This window comes from Ambystoma mexicanum, chromosome 3p, assembly GCF_040938575.1.
Source record: "Ambystoma mexicanum isolate Mex_15411 chromosome 3p, UKY_AmexF1_1, whole genome shotgun sequence".
Lineage (NCBI taxonomy): Eukaryota > Metazoa > Chordata > Amphibia > Caudata > Ambystomatidae > Ambystoma > Ambystoma mexicanum.
In genome coordinates, this window is record NC_090925.1 from 387853678 (window position 1) to 387865786 (window position 12109).

The window sequence follows — 12109 nt, forward strand, 5'->3', positions numbered from 1 at the left end:
AGATCGCAACAGGAATAAGAAACTTCTTTAACGAAAACCCAGCCTCAGACACCTCATTAGCGAACAACTGAGACGCCATGAAGGCAGTAATCAGAGGCTCCCTAATAGCCCAAGGTGCGGCCTACCATCGAGACAGACGTCAGACCCGGACGGCCCTAGAGAACGAACTAAGAGAGGCCGAGGCACTCCATAAGGAGAAAGGCTGGTCCCCCAAAACACAACGGATCATCCGTACGGCACAGAAAAAACTGGAAGCCCACTATGCGGAACAAACCGCCCAGCTAATGGCGAAGGCCAAACAGTCATACTACGCGAAGGGCAACAAGGCGAACAAGTTTCTGGTGGCCAAACTAGCCAAGCAGAGACGCATCAACGCAATCACGGGCCTGCGTAATGCCAACGGGGTCACACTATACTCAGAGCCCGAGAAGCAACGCCTTGCAATAGATTACTTGGCCCAAATCATGAAAGCAACCCCGCGAAACATATCACAACAGCAGGAATACCTGCAGCAGGCAGCAGTGCCCCGGATCTCCGACGCAACGAGAGACGAACTGGAGGAGCCCATCACAGGGGAGGAAATTGAAAAGGCCATCAAATCACTTAAAACACGGGCCCCCGGCCCAGATGGCTTCTCAACCAGGTTCTATAAACTATTCAGAGCACAACTGACCCCCCACCTGGCTACTCTATTCAACTCCTTCAGGGAAACGGGTGCGGTGACCCCATCGATGCAGGAATCAACCACCATCCTCCTGCCCAAACCTGGAAAAGACCCAAGAAGCATAACATCCTACAGACCAATCGCACTCTTAAATATCGATGCAAACATATACTCAAAAATTCTAGCAACCCGCTTGAATCGCATCATCCACCCCGACCAGGCAGGTTTTATCCTACACCGGACAGCAGGTGACAACATCCGGAGAACCCTGAACCTGGTGGACCTCGCCTCCCGGAACTCCCAAAAACGAGTCTTAGTGGCTCTCGACGGAGCTAAGGCGTTTGATAGGGTGGATTGGACATTTATGAGACACACCCTAGGGGCCTTTGGCTTCGGACCAGCTTTCCAAACGATGGTTCTAGCCAACTATCCTAGCCCTAAAACAAGCCTGAGGATCAACGGCCACAACTCGGCCCCAATCCCCTTATCATGCAGAACCCGGCAAGGCTGTCCACTGTCGTCCTTGCTCTTTGCTCTCACCATGGAGCCCTTCGCACAAAAAATTAGGCGGAATGACCAAATCAAGGGCATACAAAGTGGCCCCACGCACCATAAACTCGCCCTATACGCGGATGACATTTTGCTCACGATCTCGGAGGCCCACTCATCCCTCAAACACGCGATACGGCGAAGTCTCAGGCCTCACCATAAACTTCGATAAATCATCCGCCTTGGGTATTGGCCTCACCCCAGCAGAACAAGAACCATTGACTAGGATGTGCCCAATAACATGGGAAAAGAGCGCCATCCCCTATCTAGGGGTCTACATCCCGGCTGACCCAAGGGATACGTACAAAGCCAATTTTCCCCGACTCTTCAAAGAACTGGAAGGCGACTTGAAGCGCTGGGAGACCCAAGAGATCTCCCTGCTCGGGCGCATCACTGCATGCAAGATGAACCTCCTTTCGAGATTCCTATACACATGCACCTCACTACCAGTGGCAATCCCCACGCCAACTCTCCAAGGGATCCAGAGGAAAATGCTGAACTTTATCTGGAGAGGTAAGAAAGCGAGAATCCCTCTCAGAACTATGCTGGGGAGCTCCAAATTGGGAGGGCTAGGGGTCCCAGACCTACAGGCCTACAGAGTGGCAGCTCAACTGGCCCAGGTCCAGGCCTGGCAAAATATGACAAACCGCCCCAGATGGGTGGAGTTGGAACAATCACGGGCACCCCTACCCCTACGATTTCTACCACACATCCCGCCCCCCCTCAGGACCCATTGGGGAGAGCTCCTGCTATCAACTAAACACACCCTCAGCACCTGGGACTGGGCGCTAAAACGAAAGGGAGTGCCAAGAGGACTGAGCCCATGTTCCCCGGTCTTTCATAATCCAACGTTCACACCGGGTATGAATCCTCGCAACTTTCGTAACTGGATCAAAGGTGGGCTGGAGACCATAGACCAGCTGTATACAGGGGAGAGACCTCTCACATTCGCCCAATGCAAGGAGAAGTTCCAACTCCAGGAACGGGATAGATTCACATATATTCAACTACGCCACTGGTGCTCGCATCCCCAAACCTTGCAAGCAGCAACACGCCCTCCTACTGCCTTAGAACTCACCCTGGGAGATCTTCCAACCCGCGGCAGAGTATCCACCCTGTACAGACGCTTTCTAAGCGACTTCCTGACCACAAGAACCCGCTGCATGGCCCAATGGGAAGCGGACCTGGGTCACCCGATAGAGGATCAAACCTGGGTTGACATATGGACCAGAACACATACCTCGTCCACCTACATCACCAACAGGGAATGTGCGTATAAGATCACGCTGCGGTGGTACTATCCGCCCCACAGACTTCACCATATGAACCCCCAGGTGGACCACTCTTGCTGGAGAGGATGCGGCCACCCAGGCTCCTTCTTCCACATGTGGTGGGACTGCCTGAAGATCCAACCATTCTGGAAAGCTTGCCTAGGGTCCATCTCACAAATTACCGGAAAAACGATTCCCTTGGAACCAGAACCGGTTTTGCTGGGTGCTCCAATTCCCGGGACCTATCCGCGCTGCGGACCCAGAGCGAAACTAGTAACTCACTGCCTACTAGCAGGGAAAACGGTGGTGGCCCGAACCTGGAAAACCCCGGAAGGCCCTCACATAGCCCAATGGTGGACCAAACTTTGGGACATTCTGATAGCGGAGAAGGTGACGGCAGCACAAGCGGGAACTCTTCATCGTTTCCAGAATATCTGGGCCCCAGTGTTGGAATTCGACCAGCGCTTCCCCGCCCTGACCTACAAACCCACTAGGGCCCGCTGGATCTTAAAAAATCAGGAGATCCCGGAGGAAGACACATAGTCGCTGAGGCCCAATTCGGACTGCCCGGGAGGGAGGAGCCCGCCTACAGGGCCTAGGGGACAGATGGACCAGGGGGAGGAGGGAGGGAGAAGTCGCAGGGGGGGATAGAGGACTGGGGTTCAACATGCCTAAATAACCACTGCTTATAATGTCTGTACTTATCATCCTGCCTTGATTTAAAATAAACAAAGTTAAAAAAAAAAACAGGGCACCACCCTGGTTAAGCTTCAAAACATTCGGATTCAAATCTTCTTTTGGAGCTTGACCAGTCTTACATCCAGGGAGAGATGTCTGGTCGTCGATTAGGCACGTGAGAGACAATGTTCAGCCCATTCAACCTTGCCAGGGGTAAACATGTCAAGCTGCAAGCTACTAGCCAGACATAAAATGTCCCTCGCCACCCCACTTCCAGACATGCAGTGATTCACACCATTTCTTACTCACCAAGAGTTTATTATCACTAGCCAGTGGCTAGCGGCGATTGCTCATTTTGTGCCCTGATTCAGCCTTTGAAGACAGCAGAATTCAGAGGCCAACAAAGAACGTTTGACAACAAGAAGCTGAACTTTCGTAGAGAAAGACAAATGGGTGGCTGTCCTTCCAGCACTTTCCAAATAACAGTTTGAGCTACAGGACTCCTAAGGTCAAAGGCATTGATGATAGTTGACAACAGCGTTAGAGAGTCTACTTGATCAGAAACTGAGCCATGCCCAACAGAATGCTACACCTCTACAATCAGCGTACATATCACAGCCTCCTGCCCAACAGAATGCTACACCTCTACAATCAGCGTACATATCACAGCCTCCTGCCCAACAGAATGCTACACCTCTACAATCAGCCTACTTATCACAGTCTCCTGCCCAACAGAATGCTACACCTCTACAGTCAGCCTACGTATCACAGCCTCCTGCCCAACAGAATGATACGCCTCTACAATCAACTTACTTATCACAGCCTCCTACCCAACAGAATGCTACACCTCTACAATCAACGTAGTTATCACAGCCTCCTGCCCAACAGAATGCTACGCCTCTACAATCAGCATACTTATCACAGCCTCCTGCCCAACAGAATGCTACACCTCTACAATCAGCGTACTTATCACAGCCTCTGCTACTTATCACAGCCTCCTGCCCAACAGAATGCTACGCCTTACAATCAGCATACTTATCACAGCCCCAGCCAACATATCCTAGAACTACGAGCACGTGATGCTTCCCTCTCGACAGAGAAGACCTAGAAACAGACCTGTGTGCAGAGCTCAGGGGACTTCCGAACTGCACGCATCAACAGAGCAGCAAAGCTAGCTTGCATTTCCCACCCCATTAAAAGAACCCCCTTTTTAGATCCAGCAGAGCCCCAGGATGCCAGGCAAAAGGCAGCTGTGTGTGGCATATATTCCAGTAATTTATGATTTTGTACAAATATGCCTTCTAACAAAATCTAAAGACTGAGCTTGGTCCCTCAGTTCTTGCAAAAACAGCTCGATGTGTAGTAACCTGAACGGTGTAAGGTGCTTACAAAAAAGCAAATAAACCAAAATAGCAGACGTGCAATCTTCTTGGTTTTCACAGTGACGGCTGCTCTATCTATCTATCGATTTATCTATCGATCTATCGGTTTGTCTATCTACCAAGCAATATAAAAATATATTTGCCTCTTTGTCGCTGGACAATGCTCAACGGCATATGTTTTACTGACGATTAAAGGTACTGAAGATTACTTTTTCTTAAGTTGTGTTTTTGAGTACACAGAGTACATTTACACAAATGTAATACATACCCAAATATAAAAGAAACCAAAAAGAAAACGAAAGAACAGAAATACAAGAAAACAGGCCACAGTTAAAAAGAAAAATCCATTAACAGTAATACCATTTCCATAACTGCAGTGCCTTGTTGCTAAAATAGTTCCAGTACCAAGGAAAGGTCCCCATGAATCCTCATATACACGAATAGGATCCGCCCCACCTTGCTCCGTTACCGTAGCTAATTCTGCCAAGCCATCCATTAGCACCCTAACCAAGGTCATGGTGAGGGAGACTTGGGAACTAGTCATAAGCCTACACCACAGACCATGGGTTACAATTTGGGAGGTTCAATGGTCTTCGAATTCCCTCATCCAACAAGAAGATTACTTTTTAGATATGGATGATCAACTCAGTTAGACAGCGATGATACATTCCAGGATATTGATAATGAATTCATAGATTTACTGTTATTGATAATACATTGACAACAAACAAGACACATTTGGAGGACTAGTTATTGCAGATAAACCTTGGCAGATTGGAAATATGTTCAGAGCTAAATTCACAGATGCCTAGATATAGATACTGGCTGTATGGTTACTGAGGTGCATTTAAAGGATGGTATATTACTACAGTTAGGGATAAATTGCTGCATGCATGCATATCAATATTCAATGCATCATTACTGAATTAAATTTAAACAAATAGAATTGGAAGATACATTCATCGATATTTTACAGTTAATTCATAAATAAGCAACACATTTGTAGAAAAATTTGTAGATACAGAGATTTAAATGAAAATCAGATACTAACAGCAGATCAGGCCCAACCAGTCTGTCCATTTCACTGCCAGTTTCAACACTGTAGACTCCTTTTTCTGATCCTGCGATTATTCCTGCTCATTTCCACCTCCGCCCGCCCTATGCAGCTCCCGTGTCGTACACCAGAAAGAAATCGTTCACTCAAGTTGGGATGTCAGACCTTTCCAGGACAAGCTGCAGCAGCCCTAATGTCAAACACTCCTATAACGCATGCTCAGAAGCCTTCATGGACATTGGCCTAACAGGCTGGCAGTGGGTAGAGCCTTTCACCCTTAGGAACACAATGAAAACATGACCCCAGAGTGTGAGGACAAGGGCTTGTCCCGAGCATTATGTGGTAGGTGGTGGTGGCTTTTGTTCTCCTTATGGGGGGTGCATTTGCTGAAAGGAGCTGCAGAGGGGTCAAGGTTTGGCTATGTATGGAACATTAACTACCTTCTCACTGTGCACACTAGAGTCAATGTGGGGAAACATTTGCATCAATTGGCCTCATTCCCTTTCACATGCACTCACTTCACCCACGCCATACTTGCGTGCAGATGCGTACGCTCCCCCCCCAGTTACACTAAACTTAAAATTCCAGTCTCTGAACTCACGCCTTGGCCAGATCGCTTCACTGTGGGGCATTGCATGCAGAGACGTGGGGCGCCATCTCTAGTGCACCGCGATGGGGCGCGCCACACCCAAGAGAGGAACGGCTAGAGGATCCAGGAACTCTGGGGCTTTTTGACACCACTTTCTTCCCTGCGGCCAGGGGTTCCTCCTGCCCTGTTCATACCACGTGAAGAAGGATTGCAAAGTTGCACTGGTATCAGACAGGGGACTTCTCCACTGGAAGAAGCAGTGATGACTCTCGTCTCCTTGCGCCCCTACAGCTATGCCGCGGCCATGTTCCCTCAATGCAGCATGGATCTATGAGCCGAACCCCGGGATGCTAGTGGGAGCAAGCCCCATTGCACATCCAATGTAGCACAGATATAACTGTGCATGTCTGCAGAACTCTCCCGCCTAGAGCACCGCACAACCTACTACCACCCTACATCACGAAGAGCAGTCCTGACCTAAGCCCCTTACTCCCAAAAGGTTTTTCAGAGCAGAACAGCTATCAATGAACCCTATCCCTCATCCAGAGATGATGCAGAGCTTTAGGAAAGAGCATTAGCCTCCCCTATTCTCCTGACCATAAGGCCCCACAAGCATCCCGAACTAACCCACAGCAGCACTCCCACCAGGCAGGACACTCGCCCAGCAGCTGGGGCACGACCCTCTCCCTTAACTATTCCCCTACATAACTCAAACAAAGCAGGAAGGACCTGACTCGGAGCCTTGCTCCCATACCATAATGAGAGCAGCGCTGATGTTAACGAACAGAACTACCTCTCCAGAAACAATATAATTCACACAAGGCAGCACAGAAATGAGACTGAGGCCCACCCGGCAGCAGATGCGTGTATGGGTTCAAGCACACGCGATTACAAAAGGTCGATCGTTCGCCATAACTCCACGGAAGAAGAAATGACTAATGACGTCAACAGTCACAGTCAACATTAAAATAGGTGCTGCTGTCCGACGGGAGGCTCTTCAAGCCGGAAGCAGCCCTTCTGTCCGCTTCCATTGCCTCTTCTAATAACGGCTGCAAACTCTACTCCTTCTGCAAATCAGCCCTGCCCTTAGTCAAAGCAGAGTGTGTCTACTGCCCCTCTCTGTTCGGAGTCCCGTCCATTCGTCAACTGGAATTACTTTGTGGTAATTATCTACGAAGTTATTCCTTCGAAATTACATTTAACGGTTAAGGGGTCAAAAAGATGTGGGCAGCGTTTTGACGAGGGGTAGTGTGGAAGGGGGAGTGTCCCCCAACATTTTTTTATATACAAAAATCGATGTAAAATTTCGAAGGAATTACTTTGTAGTAAATTACCACAAAGTAATTCCTGTTGATGGAATTACATGGAACCTTCTATTCTATCAGCACCACATGGACGATCGCCTGCAACTCACCCAAATCACCACAGAGATCAGCAAATTCTATAACTTCCCTTCCCAAATCACCACAGATGTTAGCAATTTCAATAACCCATCTAACTCAGCACAGGTGTCAGTAAAAGCCATTGGTCCTTAATTTGGCACAGATGTCACTGTCAGTAAAATCTATAGCTCCTTAAATTCAGCACACATGCCAACAACGTCAGTGATGTAAGTAACATCTATACCTCCTCAAACGCAGCACAGATGTCATTAAAATCCATAGCTGCTCAAATTCAGCAAAGCAGTCAGTAACATGTATGGCTCCTCAATTCAGCACAGATGTCAGCAAGGTCAGTACAATCTATAGTTCCTTAAATTCAGCACAGATGTTAGCAATGCCAATAAAATCCATAGCTCTTAAAATTCTGCACAGATGTCCACAATGTCAAAACAATCAATAGTTCCTCAAACACAGAATAGATATCAGTAAAATCTATAGTTCCTTAAATTCAGCACCTGATGTCAGCAGTGTCAATAAAATATATATTTCCTCAAGTTCAGAAGACGTCAGCGATTTAAGTAAAATATATACCCCTCAAACTCAGCACAGATGTCAGTAAAATCCATAGCTCCTCAACTCACCACATATGTCAGCAATGTCAGTAAAATCTATAGCTCCTCAATCAAATCAGCATAGATGTCAGCCATGTCAGTAAAATACATATTTCCTCCAATTCAGAAGACATCTGCGATGTGAGTAAAATGTATACCTCCTCAAACTTAGCATAGATGTCACTAAAATCCCTAGCTCCTCAAATTCAGCACAACTCTGTAATGTCAGCATATCTATAGCTCCTTAAATTCCGGACAGATGTGAGCAATGTCAGTAAAATACATGTCTCCTCCAATTCAGCAGATGTCAGCATTGTCAGTATCAAATCTGTAGCTCCTCAAATTCAGCACAAATGCAAGTAAAACCCATAGGTTGTCAAATTCAGCACATATGTCAGTAAAATCTACAAATCCTCAAATTTGGCAGAGATGTTAGCAATGTAAGAAAAACCTATAGCTCCTCAAACACAGCATGGATGTCAGTAACATCTATAGCTCCTCCAACTCAGCACGGATGCTAATAAAAACCATAGTTTCTCAAATATAGAACAGATGTCAGTAAAAACTATTGGTCTTCCAATTCAGCAGAGATGGCAGTAAAATCTATGGCTACTCAGTTCAGCACAGTTGTCACCAATGTCAAGAAAATCTATTGTTCCTCAAAATCAGCATAGATATCAGCGATGTCAATAAAATCAATTCCTCAAATTCGGACGACGTCATTAATATAAGTAAATGTATACCTCGTCAAACTCAGCAAAGAAGTCAGTAGAATCCATAGCTTCTCCATTTAGCTGAGATTTCAGCAATGTCAGTAAAATCTATAGCTCCTCAATTCAGCACAGATGTCAGCAATGTCAGTAAAATCCATATTTCCTCAAATTCAGAAAATGCCAGCGATGTAAAATGTATATACCTCCTCCAATTCAGGACAGATCTCTGCAATGCCAGTATATCTATAGCTCCTTAAATTCCGGACAGATGTCTGCAATGTCAGAAAAATACATATTTCCTTAAATTCAGAAGACGTCAGCAATGTACGTAAAATGTATACCTCCTCCAACTCAGCACAATGTCAGTAAAATCCATGTCTCCAATTAAGCAGATGTCAGCAATGTCAGTAAAATCGGTAGCTCCTCAAATTCAGCCCAAATGCCAGTAAAATCCTTAACTTGTCCAATTCAGCATGTATGTCAGTAACATCTGCAAATCCTCAAATTTAGCAGAGATGTTAGCAATGTAAGAAAAATCTATAGCTCCTCAAACACAGCATGGATGTCAGTAAAATCCATAACTCTTCAAATTCAGCGCAGGTGTCAGGAACATCTATAGCTCCTCAAATTCAGTAAAGATGTCAGCAATGTCAGTAAAATCTATAGATCCTCAAACTCAGCACAGATGCTAATAAAACCCATAGTTCCTCAAACGCAGAACAGATGTCGATCAAATCTATAGCGCCCTCCAATTCAGCACAAATGCCAGTAAAATCTTTAGCTTGTCAAATTCAGCATGTATGTCAGCAAAATCTTCAAATCCTCAAATTTAGCAGTGACGTTAGCAATGTAAGAAAAATCTATAGCTCCTCAAACACAGCATGGATGTCAGTAAAATCCATAACTCTTCAAATTCAGCGAAGGTGTCAGTAACATCTATAGCTCCTCAAATTCAGTACAGATGTCAGCAATGTTAGTAAAAATCTATGGCTCCTCAGTTCTGCACAGTTGTTACCAATGTCAGTATACCTATAGCTCCTTAAATTCCGCACATATGTCAGTAATGTCAGTAAAATCAAAATGTACTCAAATTCAGTAGACGTCAGTAATGTAGGTAAAATCTATAGGTCCTCAAACTCAGCACAATGTCAGCAAACCCCATAGCCCCTCAAATTCGGCACATATGTCAACAATGTGAGTAAAATCTATAGCTCCTTAAGCACAGCACAAATGTCAGTAAGTTATATAACTCGCTCAAATCAGCACAGATGTCAGTAAATTCTACAGCTTTCCCCAAATCAGCACTGCCATCCGCCGGGAAGGTCACCACACGGCAGCAGACTGTGCGTCTCCTGCCCGGTCTCCTGATATCTAACACCGCCACAAGGTCTGTCGCATGCATACCTCCTCAGAGAAGTCCGTAAATTCAACAACGGCTCTGTAGGTACATTCTAGAACTCATATGCAAGCTAGCGCCAATTGCAGTAAGTGCTACATTTCATCCCAAGCCGCAAGTAATGCTGCCAGGCAGGGGCACTCACCCAGCAGCAGGAGCCTGTGCGTCTGCTTGTACTCCCGCTTCTCCGCCTTCAGGCTCTTGTCAATGCTCCGGCTTCGCTTCCTGTTGGCTTTAATGCAGGCTTTGATGAGCTGGGGGTCTATGTGGTCCTGAGTTCCCTGTCCCTGAGTGTAGCCATCCTCGGGCCCCCCGGGAATCCTCACGGGGTAGGTGATGCTGGGTGTGTGGGGTCTCATGAGCCTGGACCTTAGGCTGTGGCACATCCCCATGCTGGTCCTGGAGGCAGATTAACTTTAGCAGGAGACTGACATGTCCCGGGTGGGGGGCGCATGCACCGGGGGACAAGGAGGGGACACCAGTTCTGGGCTGGGGTTCAGGTGAGCACAGGCTCCTGGACACAGGGGCTCTGCCTGTCCAAGACTCCGGGCTCCTCTCCAACGCACTTTCCCTCCCCCCCTCTTCAGTGAAATTTGTTTTAGAAGCAACGGGGAAACATACACTTCAACTACCACGTGACTAGGGCAGGACATTCAGGATTTACCGTAATGTTTATAAGTACCTCGACCACTAGAAAGGCGCAGTGGGCGAGGGCCAGGGAAGGTGCTGCCGCTCACCGCTGAGTGCGGGATGGGTGTAAATGGAGGAAACAGAACTGCTGGCCGGGTTACCCGACAATTTTTGATAGGAATGTTGAGGTGAGTGCTGCGACATGGCCAGCCCACATTCACAATCACGCACGGGTTGCAGGCGGTCCGAGTTGCATGTGTCAAAAAAAGGCGTGTTAGCCCAAAAGTGCTAGTACGTACGTGGTGAACCCAAGGGACACGGTTGCAGGAGCTAGTTGTGCGGCAGAAGACTGCTGCAAGACGGACAGCACATTCACGCGCAGGAGGAGCTAGGTGTGATGCAAAAAAGCGCATGCCCACGAGTTCACGGAGAAGTTGCGGCTTGTGAATTCTTGTATTGTGTGCAGCATATATCCCACAAACAGGCTCGGACTGGCGTATAGGCCCCTGGCCGAACCAAAAACCCAAACATTTGGTGTGGGCCAGTTTATTTGGTCAAAGTGGGCTACTTTTTTGGCCAATGTGGGCCAATTTGATGAGTTACTTCACTATGCGGCTAGTAGTTTTGACCAGTGTTGCTGAATATTCTAAAATGCACAATTTGCATCACATTTTATCAAAAAACTCCTTAGGTACTATTCAAACACTCTGTCACAAAAGGAATGAATAGCCATTTGCAACTGTGGGCCACTTTTTCATTGGTGCCTGAGACAATTTTATGGCCTTGTCCCACTCTGCCCACAAATGTGAACATGGGAGCCTGAAACAACCGAGCAGCGTTCTGCCCACGAGAAATGTTTGAACATAGCGGGGCGATCCCTATTGACGGACCCCTCTCATCGTGGACACGGCTTAACATGTTATTGTATTTAGAATTAACTACAGAAACCATTGTAAAGTATTTGGAAACACAAGGTCATCGTTTATTTGGAGCAAAACAAAATGGGGCGGTCCCATCCACATAATAAAGTAACATACATTTCCTGGGTGACCCGTGTCATTTCCTGTTTGCACTTGACAACAAAGCGGACATACGCTTCTGGTTGTGACTGCCAGTCAGTAAACATTCTCGGGACCACTGACATTAGATGCTGTAGCCTCAACTGCCCTGAAGGGCAGTCAGTGCCCGTC

The 12109-nt window shown here is 47.0% G+C and overlaps 1 protein-coding gene across 1 annotated transcript in view; it reads right to left on the reverse strand.

Annotated features, from left to right (window-relative positions):
- Nucleotides 1-10877, reverse strand: part of GNAS (GNAS complex locus) — a 2205902-nt gene extending 2195025 nt beyond the window's left edge. Inside the window, exon 1 of the mRNA XM_069651056.1 lies at nucleotides 10435-10877. Coding sequence (XP_069507157.1) covers nucleotides 10435-10681 — 247 coding nt within the window. The 5' untranslated portion in view covers nucleotides 10682-10877. The remainder of the gene's footprint in view (nucleotides 1-10434) is intronic.
- Between the last annotated feature and the right edge of the window lie 1232 nt (nucleotides 10878-12109).